The 23,958-nt window shown below is 44.5% G+C and overlaps 2 protein-coding genes across 2 annotated transcripts in view; one reads left to right on the top strand and one right to left on the bottom strand.

Moving 5' to 3' along the window:
* The first annotated feature begins 4,199 nt into the window (after positions 1–4,199).
* aste1a (asteroid homolog 1a) lies at positions 4,200–8,590 on the top strand. Its single transcript, XM_041043914.1, has 6 exons — positions 4,200–4,375; positions 4,827–5,659; positions 5,759–6,064; positions 6,474–6,678; positions 6,957–7,101; positions 7,513–8,590. The coding sequence occupies exons 1-6, from the start codon at positions 4,249–4,251 to the stop codon at positions 7,934–7,936; spliced, it is 2,040 nt and encodes a 679-aa protein (XP_040899848.1). The 5' UTR covers positions 4,200–4,248; the 3' UTR covers positions 7,937–8,590.
* Positions 8,591–8,702: 112 nt separating this feature from the next.
* atp2c1 (ATPase secretory pathway Ca2+ transporting 1) overlaps positions 8,703–23,958 on the bottom strand; it is a 33,013-nt gene continuing 17,757 nt past the window's right edge. The window contains exons 8-28 of the mRNA XM_041043913.1: positions 23,451–23,559; positions 22,608–22,763; positions 22,113–22,181; positions 20,802–20,877; positions 20,650–20,716; positions 20,121–20,245; positions 19,503–19,600; positions 18,736–18,831; positions 18,439–18,528; positions 16,949–17,053; positions 16,231–16,387; positions 15,952–16,122; positions 15,316–15,413; positions 14,951–15,001; positions 14,580–14,746; positions 14,119–14,187; positions 13,891–14,007; positions 13,351–13,498; positions 12,706–12,801; positions 12,196–12,337; positions 8,703–12,068 (exon numbers count right to left, since the gene is read on the bottom strand). Of these exons, the coding sequence (XP_040899847.1) occupies positions 11,947–12,068; positions 12,196–12,337; positions 12,706–12,801; positions 13,351–13,498; positions 13,891–14,007; positions 14,119–14,187; positions 14,580–14,746; positions 14,951–15,001; positions 15,316–15,413; positions 15,952–16,122; positions 16,231–16,387; positions 16,949–17,053; positions 18,439–18,528; positions 18,736–18,831; positions 19,503–19,600; positions 20,121–20,245; positions 20,650–20,716; positions 20,802–20,877; positions 22,113–22,181; positions 22,608–22,763; positions 23,451–23,559 (2,329 nt within the window). The 3' untranslated portion in view covers positions 8,703–11,946. The remainder of the gene's footprint in view (positions 12,069–12,195; positions 12,338–12,705; positions 12,802–13,350; positions 13,499–13,890; positions 14,008–14,118; positions 14,188–14,579; positions 14,747–14,950; positions 15,002–15,315; positions 15,414–15,951; positions 16,123–16,230; positions 16,388–16,948; positions 17,054–18,438; positions 18,529–18,735; positions 18,832–19,502; positions 19,601–20,120; positions 20,246–20,649; positions 20,717–20,801; positions 20,878–22,112; positions 22,182–22,607; positions 22,764–23,450; positions 23,560–23,958) is intronic.

The raw sequence follows: 23,958 nt of genomic DNA, 5'->3' as shown, positions 1-23,958 counted from the left end.
AAAGTCAAAAAATTTTTCGACCTCCAAAAGTCATAAAAAACGTCATAGTATAGTAAGGCGTTTTTTTCGGACAAAAAAAGTCAAAATTTTTTTCGACCTCCAAAAGTCATAAAAAACGTCATAGTATAGTAAGGTGTTTTTTTCGGCCAAAAAAGTCGAAAAATTTTTTGACCTCAAAATGTCATAAAAAACGTCATAGTATAGTAAGGCGTCAAAATTTGACAAAAAAAGTCAAAAAAAAATTTGACCTCAAAATGTCATAAAAAACGTCATAGTATAGTAAGGCGTTTTTTTCGGCCAAAAAAAGTCAAAAAATTTTTTGACCTCAAAATGTCATAAAAAACGTCATAGTATAGTAAGGCGTCAAAATCGGACAAAAACAGTCAAAACATTTTTTGACCTCAAAAAGTCATAAAAAACGTCATAGTACAGTAAGGCGTTTTTTTCGGGCAAAAAAAGTCAAAAAATTTTTTGACCTTAAAAAGTCATAAAAAACGTCATAGTATAGTATGGCGTTTTTTTCGGACAAAAAAAGTAAAAAATTTTTTTTGACCTCAAAAAGTCATAAAAAACGTCATAGTATAGTAAGGCATCAAAATCGGACAAAAAAAGTCAAAATTTTTTTCGACCTCAAAATGTCATAAAAAACCTCATAGTATAGTAAGGCGTCAAAATCGGACAAAAAAAGTCAAAAAATTTTTCGACCTCCAAAAGTCATAAAAAACGTCATGGTATAGTAAGGCGTTTTTTTTCGGACAAAAAAAGTCAAAATTTTTTTCGACCTCCAAAAGTCATAAAAAACGTCATAGTATAGTAAGGCGTTTTTTTCGGCCAAAAAAAGTCCAAATTTTTTTCGACCTCAAAATGTCATAAAAAACGTCATAGTATAGTAAGGCGTTTTTTTCGGGCAAAAAAAGTCCAAATTTTTTTCGACCTCCAAAAGTCATAAAAAACGTCATAGTATAGTAAGGCGTTTTTTTCGGACAAAAAAAGTCAAAATTTTTTTCGACCTCCAAAAGTCATAAAAAACGTCATAGTATAGTAAGGTGTTTTTTTCGGCCAAAAAAGTCGAAAAATTTTTTGACCTCAAAATGTCATAAAAAACGTCATAGTATAGTAAGGCGTCAAAATTTGACAAAAAAAGTCAAAAAAAATTTGACCTCAAAATGTCATAAAAAACGTAATAGTATAGTAAGGCGTTTTTTTTCGGCCAAAAAAAGTCAAACATTTTTTTGACCTCAAAATGTCAGAAAAAACGTCATAGTATAATAAGGCGTCAAAATCGGCCAAAAAAAGTCAAAAATTTTTTTGACCTCAAAATGTCATAAAAAACGTCATAGTATAGTAAGGCATCAAAATATGACAAAAAAAGTCAAAAAAAAATTTGACCTCAAAATGTCATAAAAAACGTCATAGTATAGTAAGGCGTCAAAATCGGCCAAAAAAAGTCAAACATTTTTTTGACCTCAAAATGTCATAAAAAACGTCATAGTATAGTAAGGCGTTTTTTTCGGCCAAAAAAAGTCAAAACATTTTTTGACCTCAAAATGTCATAAAAAACGTCATAGTATAGTAAGGCGTCAAAATATGACAAAAAAAGTCAAAAATTTTTTTGACCTCAAAATGTCATAAAATACGTCATAGTATAGTAAGGCGTCAAAATATGACAAAAAGAGTCAAAAAAATTTTTGACCTCAAAATGTCATAAAAAACGTCATAGTATAGTAAGGCGTCAAAATCGGACAAAAAAAGTCAAAAAAATTTTTGACCTCAAAATGTCATAAAAAACGTCATAGTATAGTAAGGCGTCAAAATGGGCCAAAAAAAGTCAGTTTTTAAAAAATAATATAATATAATATCAATATCAATATACATAATACATAATATAATGTACAATATAATAAAATATAATAGTGACAAAAATAACACAAAATATCAGGCCAAGTATATCGCTGTTTCCTACAACAATCAGACATGTCAAATAATACAGCCTATGTATTTAATATGTATATTTAATATATGTATTTTATTGTGTCATATTGAAACCATATAAACTTGTAGTGTCGTCGAACAAGAATGTGCATGATGAATCAAATCCCAAACAATCTATGAACCAATAAATGACACATCTTGATTGCACTTAATTTTATTGACCACTAGATGTCCTACTCGAACACTGTGTCATTGAAGCCTCGGGTAATGAACCCTTTGTTCGAATCAGGTGTCAATGCTTCAACAAAGCCTCGATCAGCCATCACTAGCCGGAGGCCTCTGGACGTAGCCGCCTAGCCCAGCCGATGCTTTTGCAAAGAGCTAACTGCCAGTGCCTGTCTATGGAGCTGTCACTCAACGTAACCACGCCCTAATTTATGTTTGATTGAATGGCAAATAAATGCCATTTCCTGTCTGTTGTTGTTTTAAGTGTATTGTTGCAATTTTCTACTTGTTCTACTGATCTACGTGTAACAAAAGATAGATGGTCTTTGTTTTCTTTGTTTTATTGTGGAGCAAATTCAAAGCACATTTGTGTAGTTTTGTTAAATCACGGTGAAAAGGTCAAATGTACAATATTTGATTTAAATTGTAAATTTACAGTAAATTACTGCCTAATGAGTTGCATTAGTTTTACAGTAACAATGTAAAAATACTGTGATCTACAGCTAGCTGCGAAGTTACAGTATATAGCTGTAATTTTAGTGGAAACTAAAACTGTGAAATATTCACAATAACTTACTTATTTACAGTAAAATACTGTGATATATTTCCTGTAAATTACTGTGAAGTTAAGAGTGAAGAGTTGTCCTGGACATGACTCAGGGACTCAGAGGACACAACATCACACACAACAATTTTTTTTACCTCGCACAAACTGGGCTCCGAAAGAGATGGACAGGAAAACACAATATACATGCATCAGGTGCAAGAAGTACATATGCAACACACACAGTAAAACTCTGCCCCTCATGTTGTACAGGCTGGTATGAAAAGACAATGTGTTCGATGGGCCTGATGTGCTGTCCAGACTGACATGGTTAGTGTGTGTTCAGCTTGTGCTGTGTAAACCGACCTGAATGGGATGAATTTCAAATGAAGTTCAAATAAATACAGATCAGCAGTTTTGAAAAACCTTGTTTCATTTGTAAATTTGTTTAAATTTTTCCACTCATCCTGATTGGAACTGATTTTCTTTTTTTTAAATTACATTTTATTAAAAAGCAAAAAACGAGCAGCACTTTAATTCATAAACGTGATCTAACAAAGGTAAAGGGCAAATATTAAGCATATATGCTGTTCATATTGCTTGTAATTGAGATGAAGTAAACATCTATTGAGTATTTTAACATAAAATTATTTGATTGTGTTAAATTAAAAACCCAAAAATGCAGCAGGTCCACCAGACCCACGAACACCAGGGTTAACTAAACTAAACTCCTGTGATATATTTATAACAATTCTACACATAAAGTCCCGGATTTCAAATTATTACTTCTGTAAAATCTACAGGCTTTTATTTTGAAGTAGCTCAGTATAATAGCACCACAGTTAGTCTCACACTGGATCCACATCCCAGGACCAGCTCTGGGACCAGATCACTCACAACATCTGTCTCCCAGCAAGGAAACACTGACGTGAACACACCAGCGACAGGTGGAGTTATGACATGGGGACATATATGAAGAGGGGACATGTAAGGAATCATGTCCACGCAGTGGACCGCACATACATGTCTACAACAACAGATACAGAAAAACCACAGTGTCCAGAGTCCACCCACCACTCCTCATCAGACCCGTCCTCTCCTCAGTCCACCTGCAGCCTGATCCGTCCTGACAGCTTTCTGCAGACACATCCAGATGTCCAGCGTTCACTGTGTCCTACAGGGACGTCTGGTCATAAACTGTTAACGTGAGTAAAATGCAGTGTAAACACACAGAGGTTTGGTGGCGGCTCAGTCACTGAACGCGTCCTGTGAAACAGGACCAGAGGTCACTGATCCGGTTTACCTGTCCTCAGTAAAGACGTTGTCCTGTCCTCTTCTCCTGTCTGCAGATAATCATAATGATATTTTCCGTCTCCTGAGAGGACAGAGTTCCCGCAGGAGCCCGGAGACGCTGTGCAGCGATGAGGAGGCGTTCAGGAACGCGTTCTGATGTCAGGAAAGTGAAACTTACGGAAACAGAAACAGGCGCTCGTCGGACTTTATACGAGCTGCGGAGCTGCGGGTCCGGCCACAGATTCAGACCCAGGATGGGTGTTCAGGGCTTGCTCACGTTCGTGGAGACTCACCGGCAAATCTACCGGGAGGTCCAGTTCAGTATGAACCGGCTGGTGATCGACGGCTGCAACCTGTTGTACCTGATGTACTTCGAGTCAGGTAGGACTCAGACAACTGTGAGTGCAGGACTCAGGTGTGTCACAGCACCTGTCCGGACCTTCAGGATTCACTTCACTTTTTTCTTCTTTACTCTGAAGTGACAGAAAAAAATTCTTTATTTGATAATCAAATGTGAAAAGCTCGAAGATGACGTCGTTCATTTAGAGATCTGATGAGTAAAAGAGGAAGAGTTCAGATCTTAGTCTGCTGGAATTATTCCACCTTAAAGTCCTGGATTCAGACTCAGACTCAGGAAGATGAACTGAAGGTGTCGAAGACAGAATGAGATGAATCCGGTTAATTATACAAGAGATAGTTTTTAATATTGCTTCCGGTGCGTGCGTGTGTGCGTGCGCGCGCGCGCGCGTGTGTGTGTGTGTGTGTGTGTGTGTGTTGGTCAGTGGCGCTGGGTTCACTCTGTTCACCGTGTTTCCTCTGGTTGACCGGTCAGGTCTGGACCAGAATCACGGAGGGGAGTACGCTGCCTTTGAGGCCCACATTGAGAGGTTCGTCGCCGCCCTCAGAGTCTGTGGGATCAAGCCGTACGTGGTTCTGGATGGAGGCTCAGACTACAACGACAAGAAGCTCGAAACTCAGACGCTGAGAGCCGAGGATCGGATCAAGAGGGTCCATCAGGCAGCAGTGAGCGGCAGGATGGAGCACATCCTGCCGCAGCTCGCCAAGTTGGTGTTCAAACAGACGCTGGCCCGGCTGGGGGTCCCGGTGGCCCAGTGCTATGGAGAGGCCGACCAGCAGATCGCTGCCCTGGCCTGTGAGTGGCAGTGCCCGGTGCTTTCCAAGGACAGTGACTTCTACATCTTCAGTCTCCCGGGGGGGCTGCTGCCCCTCTCTCACTTCCGCTGGGAGGCGGTGGAGCAGAGCGGCTCGCGGAGCTACATCCCCTGTAAGATGTACAACACCTCCAGCTTCTGCGTCTTCTTCAACATCCAGCGCCAGCTCCTGCCCACCTTCGCCGCCTTGGCCGGGAACGACTACGTGAAACTGCAGAGGATGGAGCTGTCAATCAACTGGGCTCAGTTCGACCGGACCGGCGGTGAGACTGCAAGCCGCCTGGGGGGGTTGGTCTCCTGGTTGAGGGGATTCCAGAAGCCTCAGGAAGCCTTGGATGCAGCGCTGGGGCTGATGGGAGAACTGAGCGGGAAGAGGAAGGCAGATGTGCTGCAGAGCCTGCATCTGGGGATGGAGGAGTACCAGGTTCCTCCCAGCTCCCTGAAGAGGTTCTTCATCCACGGGACGGCTCCTCCGTTCCCAGCAGTGAAAGAAGTAATGAAACTCCTTTTTTTAAGGGGCGTGGGGGGGGGCAGCACTGAGGTCTGAGGTAAACACGCTGTCTCTGTCCTGTCCTGTCCTGTCCTCCTGGAGGTGGCGGGTCTTGTCCCAGACTGGATCCGGCTGCCTCTGACGCAGGCCCGGCTGACCGCAGACATCCTGGACGTGCTTCAGCTGAACAGGATGAGCCTCAGCATCCCCGTGGACCACAAAGACATGCCCAGCGCCAACCTGACCTCCAGGCCGCTCCGCCAGGTGACGTACGGGCTGCTGCTGGGCGGAGGGACGCCGCTTCAGGTGACGGAGACAGACAGAGACGGCCTCCAGCTGAAATCCACCCTGGTCCAGCCGGCCTTCAGAGGGGTCGCTCAGCGGCTGGTGCTCAACTCACTGAATACGGTGATCAATCAACTCAGTTTCCAGTGACAGAAAAAAAAGTTTCGCACGTTTGCTTTAAAAAAATGACGGAAACTATCAAACGATTTTCTCAATAGTTGCTGATTAATTGTCTGGTGATCAGCTCATTTTATTATTTTCTTTTTTTGCATGAAAAACATTTATATATTTGTACAGTTTCATATTTGTTACACAACTTTGAGACGACATTCAGAAGTTAAAGCTTTTTTTGTTTTTTTAAGCTGTTTTCAGTGATTTTCTTCATGTCTAAGTTAGTAATAATTATTATTATGATGACGTGAATGTTTCATTGTGATTCATTCCTTCATGATTCTGTTTCACTTTTGTAATGTTTGTATAATGAATGAGTGAATTTACAGTGACCCTGTCTCCGTCTGAATGTCGCCCACAGGTGGAGCTCTCCGAGCGTCTGCAGGTGTTGCTCCAGGCTCTGCAGGTGACTGAGGCCTCTCTGAGCCGCCTGCCGCCTCAGCTGCGCCTCCCGGTGGCCGTCACCTGCTACTGGCTGCAGAGAGCTCAGCCTCCGCCCAGCGAGAGGCTGCTGAAGGCGCTGCTGCTGGGGCTGAGCGACGGAGACCCGCTGCGACACAGAGCAGGTGTTACTTACACACACACACACACACACACACACACACACACACACACACACACACACACACACACACACACACACACACACACACACACACTTCATCACTTCATCAGTTTGTCCATAAAAAAAGTGAAAATGTCGACGACAGACAAACAAAGAAAAGAAAAGCACAAACTAGAAGCAGAGAAAATTTGACTGAATCTCAATTAATATTAATCAATTATCAGAACAGGTTAAGTACGACCTGTGAACAAAGTGTGTGTGTGTGTGTGTGTGTCGCAGCTCTGCGGGCTGAACATCAGATCTCTAAACCAAAGCTGGACCTGACTGTGGCTCACGCCTTCAACCAGTGGCAGGCCTGCCTGAGGGACAGCATCCAGCTGAACCAGCTGCTGGGCTTCCCTCTACCTGAGCCGCAGGTCGCACGGTGAGATGCCACGGGCCTCTTTACTCACACCTCCATCACATGTCGTCTCTATTTCCCACTTTTAAACAGTAATTCCTTATAACACCATGAATTAGTCATTGAACGCAACTTAGACCAGGACGAGAAGCAGAAAACCAAGGGAAGGATTAACCAGTTCTAAACTGAGCCATTTGTTTAAGGTCCACACTAAGATCAGAGGTCTGGATCAACATCTGGATCATACAATCACAAAACAAAACATTGATTAGTAAGTTTATTACCGACAGCAGGAAAATCAAAATCTCTGACATTTGTAAATGAAGTTTAACTTTTTTTTTTGAGGAAACTGAGATCAGTGCTGATTCAGACCGTACCTGTACTCCTTTAACAACAAGGTGAAAGTCTCCATCTGCTTGTTCTTATGCCGTCCAGGTTGTATGAGGGGACGCTGGTCCACCAGCTGGTCCACATGATGAAGACAGGAAGAAGACTGAAGGCCTTTCTGAAGAGCAGTCGCTCCAGTGTGAGGCAGTACCAAGCCATGCTGTCCGTCATCCACCAGTTTCACGCTCAGGAGGCGTCGACGCCCTCGGACACCCAAAAGAAAGAGACGGCTTCGCGGCGGCAGCGGAAGCCCATGGAAGACCTGACCGCCAGCCTGCAGCAGCTGTTCCTCCGCTACGAAGACGAGGAGACTGAGACTGAGGTGAACAGCGCCGTCAGAGCACTCGAGGATCTGAACCTGGATGATCTGGTGATGGTCAAAACTCGGTACAGAACCAAGGAGAGAAACAACCGGTGCAACAACCCAGAGGTGGCCCGCAAAGAAGAGTGCAGGGGCTGGAACCTCCTCTGAGGACCGGAGGCCTGGGTCCACCTCAGTGTCCCACATGTGGAGACGGAACATCGTCCTGTAACCAAGTCGGATTTTTTCATGTTTGTCTTCTGCTGGTTTTGATCTGATGCTTTGTTATCAGCTGTTTACTATGTATTTGATCATGTTCTTTTCACACAAGCACTTTTTACTTAAAAAAAAACTTTTTAACTTTTAAATGTTTTAATCTTTTAACTGTCGATGTGATCGAAAGCTCCAGGAAAAGTTCAGGAATGAACCCTGAGTTGAGATTTTTTGTCAATCAGCTGTTCTGAAGGAATTTTTTCCAAAAATCGAAGGCGTTCGTTTTAAATGATAAACAGTGTCAAATTATTTATCAGAGTTTTTCAGTATCTATTTCTTAAATGTCTTTGTACTTGATGAGATGATGAAGTGTTAAATTCAATTTTTAATGTTTGATAAATGAATAAACTTTGCTCTGCTTCTCAAACGAAGAGTGAAATATGAATAAAACCAAAATCAGCTTCTTTAAAAGATTTATAAAATTTTAATATACATTTTATGCCCCCCCCCACCACACACACACACAGATCATAAATAAATCAGAAAATAAAGAGTGAGTCCGTGGTGTGTGACTGGTGCAGCAGCTTCTGGCAGTTTCAGCCACAGTGTTTCACGAAGCGCTGAATACAAACCGTCTGAAAACTGATAAACTCTCACTGCTTTTTATTTCTGTGGGAAACGTTTTCCTGTCCAAACATTTTAGGATGAATTTGAAAAAACAAAACAAAACAAAACATCATCAGCTCCATTGATGGGTATACTATATGGCCAGAAGTAAATGGACAGCCCTGTCAGCATATTTTAATCGAGGCTGGATTACCCATGGGTCCCGGGCCCTCAGGGACCCCAAAGCTTCAGATTTACTCCAAATCATGTGGGTCCACATCATCTTATCTCAAAGCTCTATGTGTCGTCTCCGAATGTCAGAGCAAAGAAAAGCAGCAAATCTTCATATTTTGTGTGTTGAAAAATTGCAAATAACCAACACAGCTGTTAAACAACTGATTAATCAACTAATCGTTTCAACTCGACTGCAGCCGCAAAAGTCGGCAGAGGAGAGGGCGGGGATCAGCTCTGCTTTGTGAGACACTGTCTGAAGCACTGAGCAGTGAAAAGACCGCCGGCATCCAGAGGAACAGAGCTGGCATCAGTCACGTTTGGCCCCAACACACAGCAGATACACAGCGCACGGTTTACACAACGAGCGCGTATGAACGTGGATGAGACCAGAGACAAGTTCTCACACAGAGACCAGGCTGAACATCTGCACAGACGACAGAGCAGAGGACACAGTTGGACATTTCAACCACACGTGGCTGCGGCACGTGGAAAGGACACCTCAGAAACAGGTGAGACGGCGGACACGGGACAAGATGGAGGTCATGTGACCAACATCAGCCCTGCTGCATCTGGACATCAGAGATTTTGAGGTTGTAATTTTAGCCATATTAAGTCCAGCAGAGCCGAAGCAGGAGCAGCATCAACACATCAAACCAGACGGAGACTCACGATCATCATCAGTTAATCTGTCGATCCTGATCAATCGTTTGGCCCATTCAGAAAACTGCTGCTCGACCGATCGATTAATCGCTGCGGCTCTGATCCAAACCACTTATACTGAGGTGAAACCCACACGAGGGTCCAGGTGAACACGTCACATCCTGTCACTCTCCTCTGTCTCTGCATCATCACACATTCAGAACGACCTCAGGCCTGGAGCCAGGCGCAGCGCAGCACGGCACGAACACCACAGCTGAGGCTGAGAGTAGTTCCTGTCACTTCCTGCCCCGGCGTCTAAACCTTCACACTCACTGGATTTAATGGATCAGATTCATGTTTCACCTGAACCTGACGCCAGCGAGGCCACAGCCTCGGTTCCAGTCTGAACTCCTGCTTTAAATCCGGTTTGTTTCAGACTCCTGTGGCTGCTACCGTCGCTTTCATTTTATTCTGTATGTCTCAGTAGCTCCTGTTCAGTGGCCTTTACTGTAGATTTCTACAATAAGAACTTTACCGTTGTCTTTATGTGACCGGCTGAGCTGAGACCTGATGCTGATGTTGGGTCCAGGCGTCATCAGGACCAACAGGAAGGATGGAAAAGCTACAAAAATAAGACTCAGGCTGTTAAAAAAAAATCAAAAACAACCTTTAATATCTCCGACGTCAGAAATAAAACCTCATGTTTAATTCTTGAAGTTTCTTACTGACATAATAAAAAGCTGCGTGGTACAGATCAGAGGGGAAGAACCTGCACTCTGCTGCTGCTTCCACATCAGGTAAATCATCTTTCATTTCAAACTGAAAACAGGAAATATCAACAGTCGCAAAATGACATAAAAGAGGATTTTATTTTGAAGGCAGCGGCAGAGTGAAGGGCTTCCCTCCTTCCGGAGTCCGTGTTTTTTAGCCTGTCTACATGTGCCTTTGGAAATAAATAAAAAACATCAACAGAGCAGACTTTCAACAGCAACATCCAGTAAACCACATTTCCCAGAAAGCACGGCGGCTGCTTCACACTGACCGAAGAGGAGGAAGTAAAGCCCGATTAAACGACGGAGAGAAATCTGACAAAATAAAGTCGGAAAATAAAAAACGTTTCTAAAATTTGGGGTCGATTCTTTTTTAAAATCATTTAAGTGCTGAAACCGATTGGACAGAAGAGCCCTCCGTCAGTAAAGGGCGTGTCTGTCCACCGCGGTGGAGACAATTCTTAAGGCACGGGATGAGAGAGCACGGTAACCGAAGAAGCTGTGTCCGAACCCTGGAGCCACCGTGTGGGCGCTGATGTGCTACCGACGGGGCTTTCAGAGGCCCAGCTCCACAGTGATCATCAGCGTGTCCACTCCCACGGAGGGACCTTCACACAGCAGCTGCTCCGTGTCAGAAGCACGAGACGTAAAGTACGGATGAGAAACGGAAACACGCGCACGTAGAGGAGGTGTCACGGTGACGTGTCACGGGACATTCAGTCCCTCTCAGCTGCTCTGACGCAGGTTCGACCTCAGACCGGAAAGATAAAACGAAGCGAGTCTTTATGGTTCGTTATTTTGTCGGTCAAACTTTAGCGTCGGGTCACGTGCCTGACGGAGAGCTCACTGATTGGACCGTTTTAACGCGCTGCATCATCTGATCTGACCCGCGACGGGAAACTCGACCTGTGGTGAAGCTTTTTAGTTTAGTGATCGAATCTCTAGTTTTTTTTCTACAGGGTCATTTTCATGTTAGAACTAGAAGCTCTTCGTATTATTATGATTTATTCCAAATGATATTTATATGTATATCTGTGCCTGAGCTGCACCTTGATTTTTACAGCAGAACTCAGGACGTTAGTTTTTCTTTTTGTCCTCACTGGACATAAAGCTTGAGTGTGAAACCGTGAGTGTGTCTGCACCGTCACGCCTCCTCCCTGTGCTGTAAACCCACCATCAGAGGAATTAAAACAGGTCGTCCTGTGTGTTTGACGTCACCGGGTTCAGCCGTGAGAAGCAGGCTGAACGGTGGTCAGCGCCTTCAGAACGACAGATTAAAAAAAGAGGACCGGAAGAGGACACGAAGGATTGCACAGGTCTCTAGCCTTTGATTTGTCAGGGGGGTTTCTTACATCCTGAACAACCAGCCAGTTCAGGGCGGGAAGGTGTGGTCGGCCCCGGCCTGTGAGGGGCACGAGGGGGACAGACGCCGCGAGGTTCAGTCGTACAGATCTCCCAGCAGCCATCTCCTCTTCTTCCCAGTTTAATCAAAGTCCAGTTCGCTATTCCCCCCAGAGAGTCCCCCCCAGTCCCAGACCAGAGTTTCTCCACCTGCCTGAGAATCTCACAGGAAAATCCCACACGTCCTTACAGTCTTAATTAGTCAGTGCCATCAGTTGTGAGATCCTACAACCCGTCACACTCCCATCACCTTCATCCGCCTCCTCTTCCTCCCAACCTCAGAGTCCTTCGGCCCAGACAGCGGGGACTGGGGGGGGGTCATACTTCATGGAAGCAGTCAGCAGGTGGGCTCTTCTCCACCCCCCTCCACCTCTCCACCTTCTTAATGGCCTCAGACACGACGCAGACCGAGGAGGTGAGGCTCACCAGGAACAGCAGGTCTGCACAACATGAACACAACACAAGACTAAAGCTGTGTCCCCGCGTCATAGGACACCGTCCCACAGCACACGCCACGGATCACACAGTACAAACCACCAACGCCTGGACCAAAGGCCGAGCTCTTACCGAAGATGCTGAGACTCTCCGTCTGGAAGATGCTCTGCAGAGGAGGGAAGTAGATGACGAGGAGCTGACCCATGATGGAGGCGAGGACGGCGTAACAGAACGTCCTGTTACTGCACAGACCCATCTCATGGACCATACGAGTCTGAGGAGACACGAGACGACGTCACAGACAGACATTTGCACAGGAAATGCAAAAAAATAAAAAAAGCATTTATGTTACAACAGAAACAATCGGTATAACGATCTGATGCAACGATCAGTGACCTAAAGGATGAACTGATCTGCTGCTGTTTGTTTAACTGATCTATTAACTGACAAACTGCTTTGGTTTTCTTTCAGACTGATCGTGAAGTGTAAATTTATTTTGGGAGCGTTGATCAAAGTCAGAATAATCTGTGAAGGGTTATTTTATACGATATTTATTCCCAGATCTAAATGTGGCTTTTGTCTTTAAGAGTAAATCAGTTTTGGAGGAAAGTGGGAACAGAACCACAGGTGAGACGGTCTTACCTGAGACCGCGAGCTCAGAGCGTTGAACATGTCGAAGAAGACAAAGCAGGTGAAGGTCATGGTGGTGTCTCGAGGAGTGATCACGTTGTCCTGCAACTGAGAGACAAACGGCGTAAAGTCACACATCTGCTCTGCACCTGCAGCTGTGAGGGAGCCAGTCCGTCGTGTCATCTGTCGTCTGATTCGTAAAGTTATGATTTGAATCTTTTTTTTTTTTTTTTTTTTTATCCTTAAGCTGCTTTTTCATTCTGTATTTTCATGGTTTGGTTTGAGTTCACACAACATTAAACACACACATGAAGTTTTGTGGAACAATTTCTTCATGTCATACACATGCAATACCGGCCAAAAGTTTTAGGACACATAAGTTTTAGGAAATATGAAAATAATCTAAGGATAAACAGGATAAACAGCACTGCAAGCCTCTGTTTAAAACCATTCATATTCCAGCTGAAGCAGATGTTGGCAGCTGTTTAAATGGCTGCATGAAACACTGAGCACCACACTGACTCCTCACTCTGCAGAGTGAACAGGCTCAGCTGCAGTTTTCCTGCTGTGAATATTAATGGTTGGTTTGCATCAGCTGTTCACAGACTTTCTATAACATGTGCCCGAGCTCGGGAAACAGAAGGCAGAGTGATGCACCTCTCTCCAGAAGACGAACAGAGTCCCACAGACGATGATGAGCGCCGACACCAGGATTTTGATGATCAGACTGCGGGTGATGATGCGGTCTCTCACGTTACGAGGAGGTTTTCTGATCACGTCCCGGTCCACGGGCTCCACACCCAAACTAAACACACACACACACACACACACACACACACACACACACACACACACACACACACACGCTCGCTGTCACACACGAGGGAGTCCTGGAACACTCACAGTCTTTGTAAGGTTGTAAAGTCACAGTGCTGAAGTTTTGGTCGTGTGCAGGCAAAAATTTTTCACTATTCAATTTTCAACATCTTTAATGTTTAAAATATGAAATCTGGTGCAGGTGAATCAGGACCAGAGCAAGAAAGTAAACCAGTTTAACTACACTAAGTTTACTGGTTTTTTACCAGTTCTCTAACTTTCCTCCTGTGGACTGTGTGAACGCAGCCAGGCTGCAGGTACACAACATTTCTGAATCTGTTCTTCAGTTGTTGTACTACAGTTCCCATGATGCCCCTGTACCTCTGAGCTGGCGGTCCGTCCATGATGATGTTGATCCACAGGATCTGCATGGCGTTCAGCGGGTTAGGGAAGTTCATCAGCGTCGCCAAGGAGATGAGCGTGAGCGCTGCGATGCTCCTGGAGACCGACGGGGTGGGGGGGGGGGGGGGGGCAGAGAGCGGGTCAGGGTGGAGCTGAACCAGCTGCAGTTTTACAGAGTGAATACTGAGAACACTGTGTCTGACTCACGTGCTCAGCTGGAAGCGCACAAAGTTTTTGATGTTGTTATAAATTCCTTTTCCTTCCTCGATGGCTGACCTGGAGGCAGAGGACAGACACCTGTCAGGACCTCACTTTTAATTTCACAGATTTATTATGAATTTATTATTAAAGCACCGGTCATAAAAACAAGAGAACATAAATATAAAAAAGTAAGCATTTTAGAAATCTTTCAAAAACTTGTTTAAAACTAAAAATGTTATTGTTATTTCTTTGGCAAATAAACAGAAACATAACAATAACAAACAAACAGTCCTTTTTCGCACATAACCGAAAAAAAAAAAAAAGAAAAATCAAGAATGATATTCATTGGGTGCTGGACTAATAAATTTATTAAGCACTGTGTTTCTGTTAAACGACTTTGTTCTCTCTGAGTCTCTGTTCCAACTTTACAAATGAAGATGAAAACTCATCCCCAGGGTCTGACTCACATGATGGTCTGGAAGTCGTCGTCCACCAGGATCATGTCGGCCGCCTCCTTACAGACATCGGTGCCTGTCTGGCCCATCGCCACGCCGATGTCAGCGGCCTTTAGAGCCACGGCGTCGTTCACACCGTCACCCGTCATGGCCACGACGGCGCCGATGTTCTGGAGAGACTGCAGAAAGATGGACAGTAACCTTCATACACAGACTGAGTTTGATTTCTGTGGAATAACATTAATGCCAAAGCTTCCACTGTTTTTCATTTTATTACATCATGAAATAAAACTTTCTGTTCATGTCACTATCAGAGAAAAACTCAGTGCTGGTTCTAGTCAAAGGCCAGAACTGACACGTCTCTGGTCTCTAACCACGCTCACCTTAACGATCTTCAGCTTGTGTCTGGGACTGGCTCGATAAAACACGGCGATCTGCAGAGAGAGAGGAGACACAGCAGAGTTCAGCCCTGAGTTCAGCTCTGCTCTAACAGACTCACAGAGTCTCAGAGCAGCAGCTTATTTTTAGAAACTGTCCATCTTCCCCTTTTTCCCCACATCAAACGATGTTAGAGCTCTGTGAAGGAACAGACTGAATATTATACAGTCCTAAACTCCCGCTTCCTCTGTGCTCAGAGAAACCTTCTTGATCAGGAGCGATGAAAGGATCTGTGATATCTGGTCTGTGAAAAGCAGTGTGTCTGGAATACAGTGTGTACAGTACATGGTGTGTGTGTGTGTGTGCTCACTCTGGGGACGATGTGTGAAAGCTGCTGCAGGTCCAGTTGATCCACCTCCTCTCCAGACAAACACTGACAACCTTTAGAGTAAAGACCCAGACGAGTGGCTGCAGAGCAAAGAGACGAACGGTGAACAGGACTGGGAGAAAAGAAAATCCCACTGATTCAGATTTTTAATTCAAGCATCTTCTGTGGCTCATTAAAATCCTGAGATCAATCTTTTCTGGTTACTTGTTAAACAAAGTGCAGTTTCATTTCCCGTTTCATTTATCAGCTGTTGTTCTGTTCTTCAGGTTGTGTCAGAGCTAAGAAAAAAACTGAATTTATCATCAATAAAAACAGATAGATGGACAGAAACAGAGGGAACTGGGACCTGTGGAATGAAATGAATGAATGAATGATGAATGATTCTCAGTCCTGACATGCAGCCCTGACTGTCAGTGGCAGGAGTTTTTCTCAGATTCTCTTTTGTCCACAACTTTAAACTGAGATGAACTTGTTGCTGTTGATTTTTAACTTGTTATCTCTTCCTGAAAGGTCACGTGACCACTCCCCTCAGGCTGATGAAGCCTGTTCAGCTTCCTGTCTCTGATAAATCTACAGAGCATGTGATACTTCATCAGGAGCCAGGCTCCTGTCTCTGACCTATAGACACAGCGGTCTCCTGGGAGTCTCCAGTGATCATCTTGATGGCGACGCCGGCGCTGATGAGGGTCCCCACTGCTTCTTTGACCCCTGACCTGGGAGGGTCGATGATGCCCACCAGACCCAGGAAGGTCAGGTTCCCCATCTCTGAGCCAGACGCAAACGCCAGCACTGAGGGGCGGAGACAGAGCGAGCAGGTTTACACAGCGTTAACGTTTCACTGCTGACACGAGTGTTTATGGCTCACTGAGTGTTTTCTTCTGTTCGAGCTCTTTTCACCTCTCAGTCCCGCGGTGCCCATGTAGCTGATCTGCTGCTGGTACAGCTCCCTCTGCTGGTGGGTGAGAGGCAGTGCGGCCCCTCTGCTGTTGTAGGAGCTGCAGAAGCGAATCACCTGCTCGTACGCTCCCTTCATGAAGTAAACGCCAGCCTTGTCCTGAGGGAGGGAGGGTGACGGCAGACATGTACGAAGAGGCTCACATCAGCACCACGTTTTAATTCAATCCCACATTAAAAATAGATTTAAAAAAAGAAGCTAATGTTGATGCAACACAACCAAATCAATAACATTACAAATTCAATTTTATTTATACAGCTCCTTCCACAATCAGAATGATGTCAAAGCGCTTCACACAGACCCAGAGTCTGACCCCAGATCAGCACTTAGTGCGACAGTGGTGAGAAAAAAATCCAATAGTATCAATATGTGGTTCGATTGATTCATTTTACAGACACAGAGGAGCAATTAGTAATTACTCATTACTGGAAAGTGATGAACACATCTCCAACATGACATTAGTAATATAGAACATACTGTTATTATTGGAGGACAGCTCTGATTCTGAGAAGCTGAGATGTGGAAAAAACATTTTTAACTTTGGTTTCTTCTTAAAACACGTGTGCAGATCAGAGCTGACAAAGCTCAGCTCAGACTGTTCATCATGTGGTGACAGAAAATATCTGTTGGTTACATCTGATCAGGTGAGAGCGCACAGACCTGCTGGGTGCGGTGAACACAGCGAACAGCCATCCACTTCTGCTCCGAGGTGAAGGGATGCTCCTCCAGACGGACGTACTCCTGCTGCAGGCTCTCCAGCCCCATCTGGAAGACACAAACACAGCTGGATCAGAAACACATCTGGACCAGACAGTGGAGGAGCTGCTGCTCAAACAGAGACACAGCTGGCTGGGGATGAAGAGAACACCAGGGAAAGACAAGATGCTGAAGAAGCACGAGGCCGTTTTAAAGCAGTGGACAGTAAAACAGGAGCAGGTTTAATGTTGACATGATTTCAGTGAGACTGACGTGTCTGACATATGATCATTTTACAAGACACTTTTTAGCAAAATGCCCTTAATTTCCTTCTTTCTTACTTTTGACGGATTTTTCAACATCTTTTGTCTTTGACAGTTGACAGTGTAGAGAGACAGGTGGACGCCACAGGACGCTCTAACTGTCTTTAAGATAAGTTCTGGATGAATGAACAGGAGGAGCTGGACTTGTGTTTCTGCTGAACTGATTTGTAGAACCTGCGACAGAAAAGTTCTTTGCTTTGCAAAGTAAAAAGTTTTGTTCGTATTCACCCCTGCCAGGTTTGTTTGGTTTTGTTTCAGTGTCCTATCAGTCCATGGAAACATGTTCAGAGACATGATCCCAGTGTGTGGAGGACTGCTGCAGCAAACAGACACGACGCGATCTGACGTGATGAAAACGAAGTAAAATGAACTGAAAAGCAAAGAAATAATCCGGAGATTTAGGGAGAAAAAGACTTCTGTTTAAAAGTGTCTGTCCTCTGTCTCTCGTTGATGCTGACTGGTCCACTGAGACACTCCAAGCTCCCAACAATCACTACACATCAACCAGTTTATCACATTTAAATATAAAAAGTCTGCTGTACAGAGGAGGTCTCCTGAGCACACACTGATCCGTACACCACAGCCAAAACACAAAAGATGAAATTAAAAATTAAAACCAGTGTGAGCTGAATGACTCATCTCCCCAGTTCCACCAGTAAAGGGCAGGCGGAGGATGAGCCTCGAGCTGCGAGAAATGAAAAGAAGAGGAAGGCGTCTGTTCTGGAAACGTCTTCATCCTTCAGGCTCGGATTCGTCCTTCTCCTCAGTACGAGATGATGCAACATGGTGGACACTGTTCGCTTTGACCCGCCGTCACGGGAAGAGACAGGAAGCTGAGGAGTTCTTCACACTGAAGGAGGTCTGAGTGTGCAGCAATGCGACTACGCTCACCTTGATCCTGATGTTTAACTTCATACTGAACTGAACTTTCCAAAGCTTGTTTCTAACAGTGTTTGTCTTCCCACCACACTTGGTGGTGTCCATGGGGCCATGCCGTCTAAGATGCAGGTGTCTCCGGTGTCTCCAGGTTGAATCGGGACAGAGACATCTGTTGCACAAACTCCAAGAATTTCCTGTCACTTCCTATTAGTTCCCATCTATCAAAGGCAAAAGGTTTGTGTGAGTTGTTACCTTCATGGCGAGGGCGATGAGCGCTCCCTCTGTCGGTCGACCCAGCAGAGTGTGATTCCTGATCACCGAGTCGTTGCACACGCAGCCGACCTAACATCACAAACACATTCAGCAGTTCATCTCTGTTCTCCTCGGCAGAAAAACTTTTCCTTCACTATAAAAAGTTCATCTGGCACCAAGTATTTTTCCTCCTTTTACTTCACAGAGATTTTTTATTTGTACAGTGATGAAACACAAACTACTTGAAACAGACATTTCAGATTCGTGCAGACTTGATGTTTCCTTCACTTAACTCACCTCCACAATCTTGCTCATTGAAGGGCAGGAGAAGCCGTGGATGATCTCTCCATCCAGTAAAACCTCTCCTGCTCCGTTGTAGCCGACGCCCGTCACCTGCAAGACAGCATTATGGGTAAACAACTCAGAAACAAGAAAAATCAATCTGCTATTAATGAAAATGGTGAACAGGTATCAGGTTTTCAAGGCCACGTGCAGAGTGTAACAGGTACATTCAGCTTTACTTTGATCCACTAATGTCAGCCAGTGACTCTATGACTTTGGTCTCCATGTGACACAGGAGACACAGGAGACATGGTCATATCTGTGCTATATAGGAGCCAGCAGGTTAAAACCAGAAAACGGGTCCTGCTCCTCGGTCACCTGACCCATTTTTCCAGTACGGCAACTGAGATTTCCAGATGAAGGAAGTGGGTCGGTCTGTTCTCTGAGGGCTGCGGGAAACTGACTGAACCTTCCTCAGGTGCAGACGCCACATTACAGCAGCCACCTCATTTCCTGCAGTGAGTTTTTCAGCAATAAGCAAAGTGTAAGTTACTTCATTAACCTAGAAGAAAAGATTGAACTGTGTCCTTAAATGTAGGAATATCTGATGCACTCGTCAGGTGTCTGAGGATGGAAATGACTTCACACACAACCTGACTCGTAGCTCTTCTCCTTGCTCACAGCTGACTGATCCATCACCTGGTGAATCTCTGAAAATCTGTGACAACTCATTTTCAATTCTTCTCCTTATTAAAACTATGGGTGATGGGTGGGGTCCAGACCTCAGCGTGGAGTCCGTCTGACGTGAACAGCTGAGTGACGGTCATCTCGTTCTTGGTCAGAGTTCCTGTCTTGTCTGAACAGATCACATTACAGCAGCCTGGAGAAAATAGGAGGAGCGTTACTGTTAACAACACACACATAACAAACACACACATCCTGACACAACATCGCACAACATCAACAGATCATCAGACAAACAACGTGTTACACCTTCCGACTACACTCACATCAGCTGATACTGACTGTGTATACGGGTTTGTGTTTTTAGGTTTATCACAAGTATCACATTCCTAAAGTAACTCAGGAGAAACCTGAGTTATTATGTTATGTAGAATATTTATTCTGGCTGAAACTTTATCTGTTTTTGAAGAAGCAAAAGAATGAACTATTGCATTAATTATCACAGGCATAATTATAATAACTTAGTGTGAATCATCCAAAAAGAATCAGAAGCTTCTGTTTGCTAATATTAGGATTCTCTTCAGGAGATCATTCAAGTTAAACGCCTGATGTTTAACTGTCTCTGAGTCAGAAGCTGGTCACTTTCCTTTCTGTTTGTCACGTGAGCAGAGGGAATGTCAGGCACGCTGCGGTGTGATGTGATGTGAGTGACGCACCCAGAGTTTCTACGATGGGCAGCTTCTTGACGATGGCTCTTTTCTTCACCATACGCATCACGCCGAGCGCCAGCGTCACCGTCACCACGATGGGCAAACCCTCCGGGATGGCAGCTACGGCCAGACTGAGGCAGACGATCAATAATCACACCAAGTTAATTAATTAATAATTAGGTTCTTCATGGCCTCTCTCAGCTACATCTATGACAAAGGGGATTTTTCTGGGCAGCTCTTATCTGAGGAGCTGAGGTGGCTCTGCGTGTCAGTAAGTCTTTCCTGTGTGCACAATACAAGAGTCCTGTCCCTGCCACACCTCAATGTAAAGCTGCCATAGTTATAACACCAGTGTTTGACAAGTTAAACTGTTTGTCATGACAAAGGTCAGTTAGTTCTAATCTGATAAGAGGAGAGGAGGAAACTGCCACGGCTGCTGCCAGGGCTCAATCATTTACCGAACACACAGACACATGTACGCTAAAGTCAGCGCATCATCACGTCCGTCAGCTGATTCAGCCGGGACCACGCGTACCTGACACCGATGGTGAACATGTCCAGGATCCTCTTCCCCTGCAGCCAACCCACCAGCATGATGACCCCTGAAACACAGCAGGGATGATCCCAATGAGACTGAACACCGAAGGTGGAGGACGATACGAGCGAGAAGCCGACAAACACACTGACCTATGATGCCAAAGGAATACAGAGAGAGCTGCTTTCCCAGCAGGTCCATGCTCTTCTGCAGCGGAGTTTTAGGAGCCTGAACAAAACAAAGCACAGCAGTTACTTCAAACGTTTTCCTGGGAAGAGGCGACGACTGCATCCATCTCTGCTGGCATGGATGACAGTCTGAGCCACAGATTCAAAGTTTACTCTCAGCTTTAGAAACAGAAGTTGATAAAACATTTTTGCCACACGGTCCATTTAAGAGGAGCTTTTTACTGCAGTCTCTGTACACATACAAAAACAGCTTTTAGCCAGGACTCCACACAAAGCAAACGGTGCTTTGTGAACAAGATGTAGTGCAGGATGCATCACCTTCAGTGTGTGTGTGTGTGTGTGTGCCAGTTCAGCTTCAGTCAGACTTGGAATTAAATTACTTTGAATAATGTAATAATCTCTCCTTACATGTGGTAACCTGGTGACTGGGCCTGCACCTGGTTATTATAATATTCATCAGGCTGCAGAATCACTCACATCTTCTAAATCACTTCTTATTAAGGTTATTGTCCTAAAATAGTTTTGTCTGGTTGTATTTGCCTCATTAAAGTCCTGAAATGTCTCAATCCTGGTTCAACCACTTTGTAAGTTTGTCTTGAAAAGTGCTTTATAAAGATTAATATTCTTCTCTTCATTCTTATCATTACTGTGACTCCCCTGAGGTCACAGTGACTCTCCCTGCCTGGAGTCTTTGTTATGAACATGAATATTTGCAGAAAGCTGATTAGAAACTGAGTTATGTGTATATCAGGTTTCTCTAATCTGTCTCACACACACACAGTTTAGCTCTCTTGGGTTATCTGGCTTCACAGAGTCTCGCAGCCGGCTCTGTTAACTCTGGGTTTACCTCCGGCTACGAGCACAACAACATGAGCACAAGTAAAACGCAGTAAGAAGCTGCAGAAACACTAGAAATGGTTTCCAGATAAGACTAAAGTAACGTGAGTGTGAGGAGGACAGAAGCAGCTCAGGTCTGATGAGGTCTGTGTTGTTATGTTTATAATCCTGGGAAATATTCAACAGTGTGTAGATTATTTTTCTAATAAAAGGAAACAGAGGATTTAGCCTCCAGAGGATTTACATGGGCTTTAAGAAACCAGCTTACAGGTGAAAGGCAACAGGACCCATGTTACAGTGCTGAAATGTAAACGAAGTTTGTGAAGCTTCTCTGTGAAGGAAGCGTAAATTAGCAGTCACAGCATGTTCTGAAAACAACAACATCACAGATGCTGAATTTTCTTCATTTATATTCAGATTAAATTTAGGAAGACGCACCTCTTCTGCTTGCATCATCTTGAACACCTCTCCAAACTCAGAGTTCTCTCCGGTTCCTATGACGATGCCCTGAGGAACAGAGATCACACGTTGTATGATATTTGCTTCATTTCATTTGGTATTTTTATGTCTGTGTCTTCAGGTCCCACGTTGGACTGAACTGGTCTGGTTCTGTTTTCCTCTTCTTTTTGAATAATAAAATCATAACTGGGCAGCAGTGTGACGCTTGTGTAAGCTGTGGTTTAAGTTCCGTTGTGTCCCGTTCTCTGTTACTGAGTTCGGTTTCTGAATGAACAATCTGACAGCAGAGACAAAGATAAAATCAGATCTGGACCTGTTTTTAAAAACAGCCTGGAAAATGGTTTAAACACCAACTGAAACTGAAGAAGGTCAATCAGTGTGTTTCTGACTGGACACACATTATGAAACCATTTTAATACTCGTTAGGACTCAAACCCATTTAAGGAAAAGGAGAGCGAGTCGTCCTGTTGGTACCTTGGCTTTGCCACAGCGCACAAGTGTCCCCATGAAGGCGATGTTGCTGCGGGACGCCATGTCTCCGTTGGTGGCTGCCGGCTGGTGGGAGGTGGATTTGGAGCAGGGGGTGGTCTCCCCCGTCAGACTGGACTCATCCACAGACAGGTCGGTCGCCTGTGGGGGGGACAGAGAGCAGACACAGACTGTTCTCAGCTGTTTGCTAACTGTCAGGAAGGTTTTTTTATGAGACAGTTTCATCAACCTCTGAAATGTTTTTGGAGAAAAGGATTCGAAGGTTTACTCTATGGGATTTGTTTGTGCGTATCGTTTAAACAGTAGTTATTTTGTTGTGGTAGCACAGTGTTGACTCCACAGCCAGCTCACTAACACTGACTCAGTTTCATTTTGAGCCTTCTGTTAGCACTTTCGTGTCTGTACAACTTCTTAATACCCTCTTCAGAGGTTTTCTGGGAAGACCAACGTAATCTGGTCTAAGATCCCAAATAAACAGCGGCTGTATTGTCCCTTTACTGACGGCTACATTACCCACTCCTTTCCAGGAACTTGCCAAAGAATTTCCAGCCTCATATCAGTTGCTTTCTAGGATGTCGTAGGTAATGGGACCTGTGAAATAAAGCGTGATACTGTGGCTGTACTGGGCAGCTTCCAGGTGACAGCAGGTGTCCGACTGTGTGAGTTTAAACAGGATGTTCCTGGAAAAATCTATATTTATGTTCAGTGAACCTGCACTGGATAAATAATGGTCATAAAACAGAAGCCCAGCAGAGACAATGACCAAAGGCTTTTACGTTGATGATTAAACATTAGTGTGTGTGTGTGTGTGTATGTATCAGTGTGTACCTCGAACAGGCGGAGGTCTGCTGGGACTCTCTCTCCCACTGACAGACAGACAGTGTCTCCGGGAACCAGCTCTCGAGCCAGCAGGTGCTCCAGGTTCCCCTCCCTGATACTGAGAGACAGAACAGGGCTGGATCACCAACCAGGTAAAGTGGGTCACAGCTCAGGGGCCCCAGAAGCCCAGGTTTACCCCAGATCATCAGGTCCACAAACTCTGATTAATCACAAATCTGAAGCAGAACTTCCACCATGACAGATCCTCCGGCTCCACAATACAGTTTGAAGGCCTGAACTCTGGTTTGAGATCCTGGAACTGCAGAGAGTTTAGCATCTTTTCACTACGTTTGCTTGAAAATTTCTGAGCATTTATTTTACCTCACGGTTCATCTGTACTGACATCACTATAATCATAAATGTCAGACAACAAGACAAAGCGCATTGATAAGGAGAACAGATAAAAGAGGAAAGAGGAAATTTAAATCAAAAACTAAATGGGAGAATTACTTGACTC

This window comes from Toxotes jaculatrix, chromosome 8 (assembly GCF_017976425.1).
Source record: "Toxotes jaculatrix isolate fToxJac2 chromosome 8, fToxJac2.pri, whole genome shotgun sequence".
Classification (NCBI taxonomy): domain Eukaryota; kingdom Metazoa; phylum Chordata; class Actinopteri; family Toxotidae; genus Toxotes; species Toxotes jaculatrix.
The sequence above is the reverse complement of the archived record's forward strand: the minus strand, read 5'-3'. Positions and strand labels throughout refer to the sequence as shown.

Bases quoted from the DNA above. Each gene is read 5' to 3' on its own strand.
- aste1a (XM_041043914.1), top strand. From the start codon at position 4,249: ATGGGTGTTCAGGGCTTGCTCACGTTCGTGGAGACTCACCGGCAAATC. The intron at 4,376-4,826 runs GTAGGACTCAGA...TTGACCGGTCAG, and splicing joins CCTGATGTACTTCGAGTCAG to GTCTGGACCAGAATCACGGA. The intron at 6,679-6,956 runs GTGTTACTTACA...TGTGTGTCGCAG, and splicing joins CCCGCTGCGACACAGAGCAG to CTCTGCGGGCTGAACATCAG.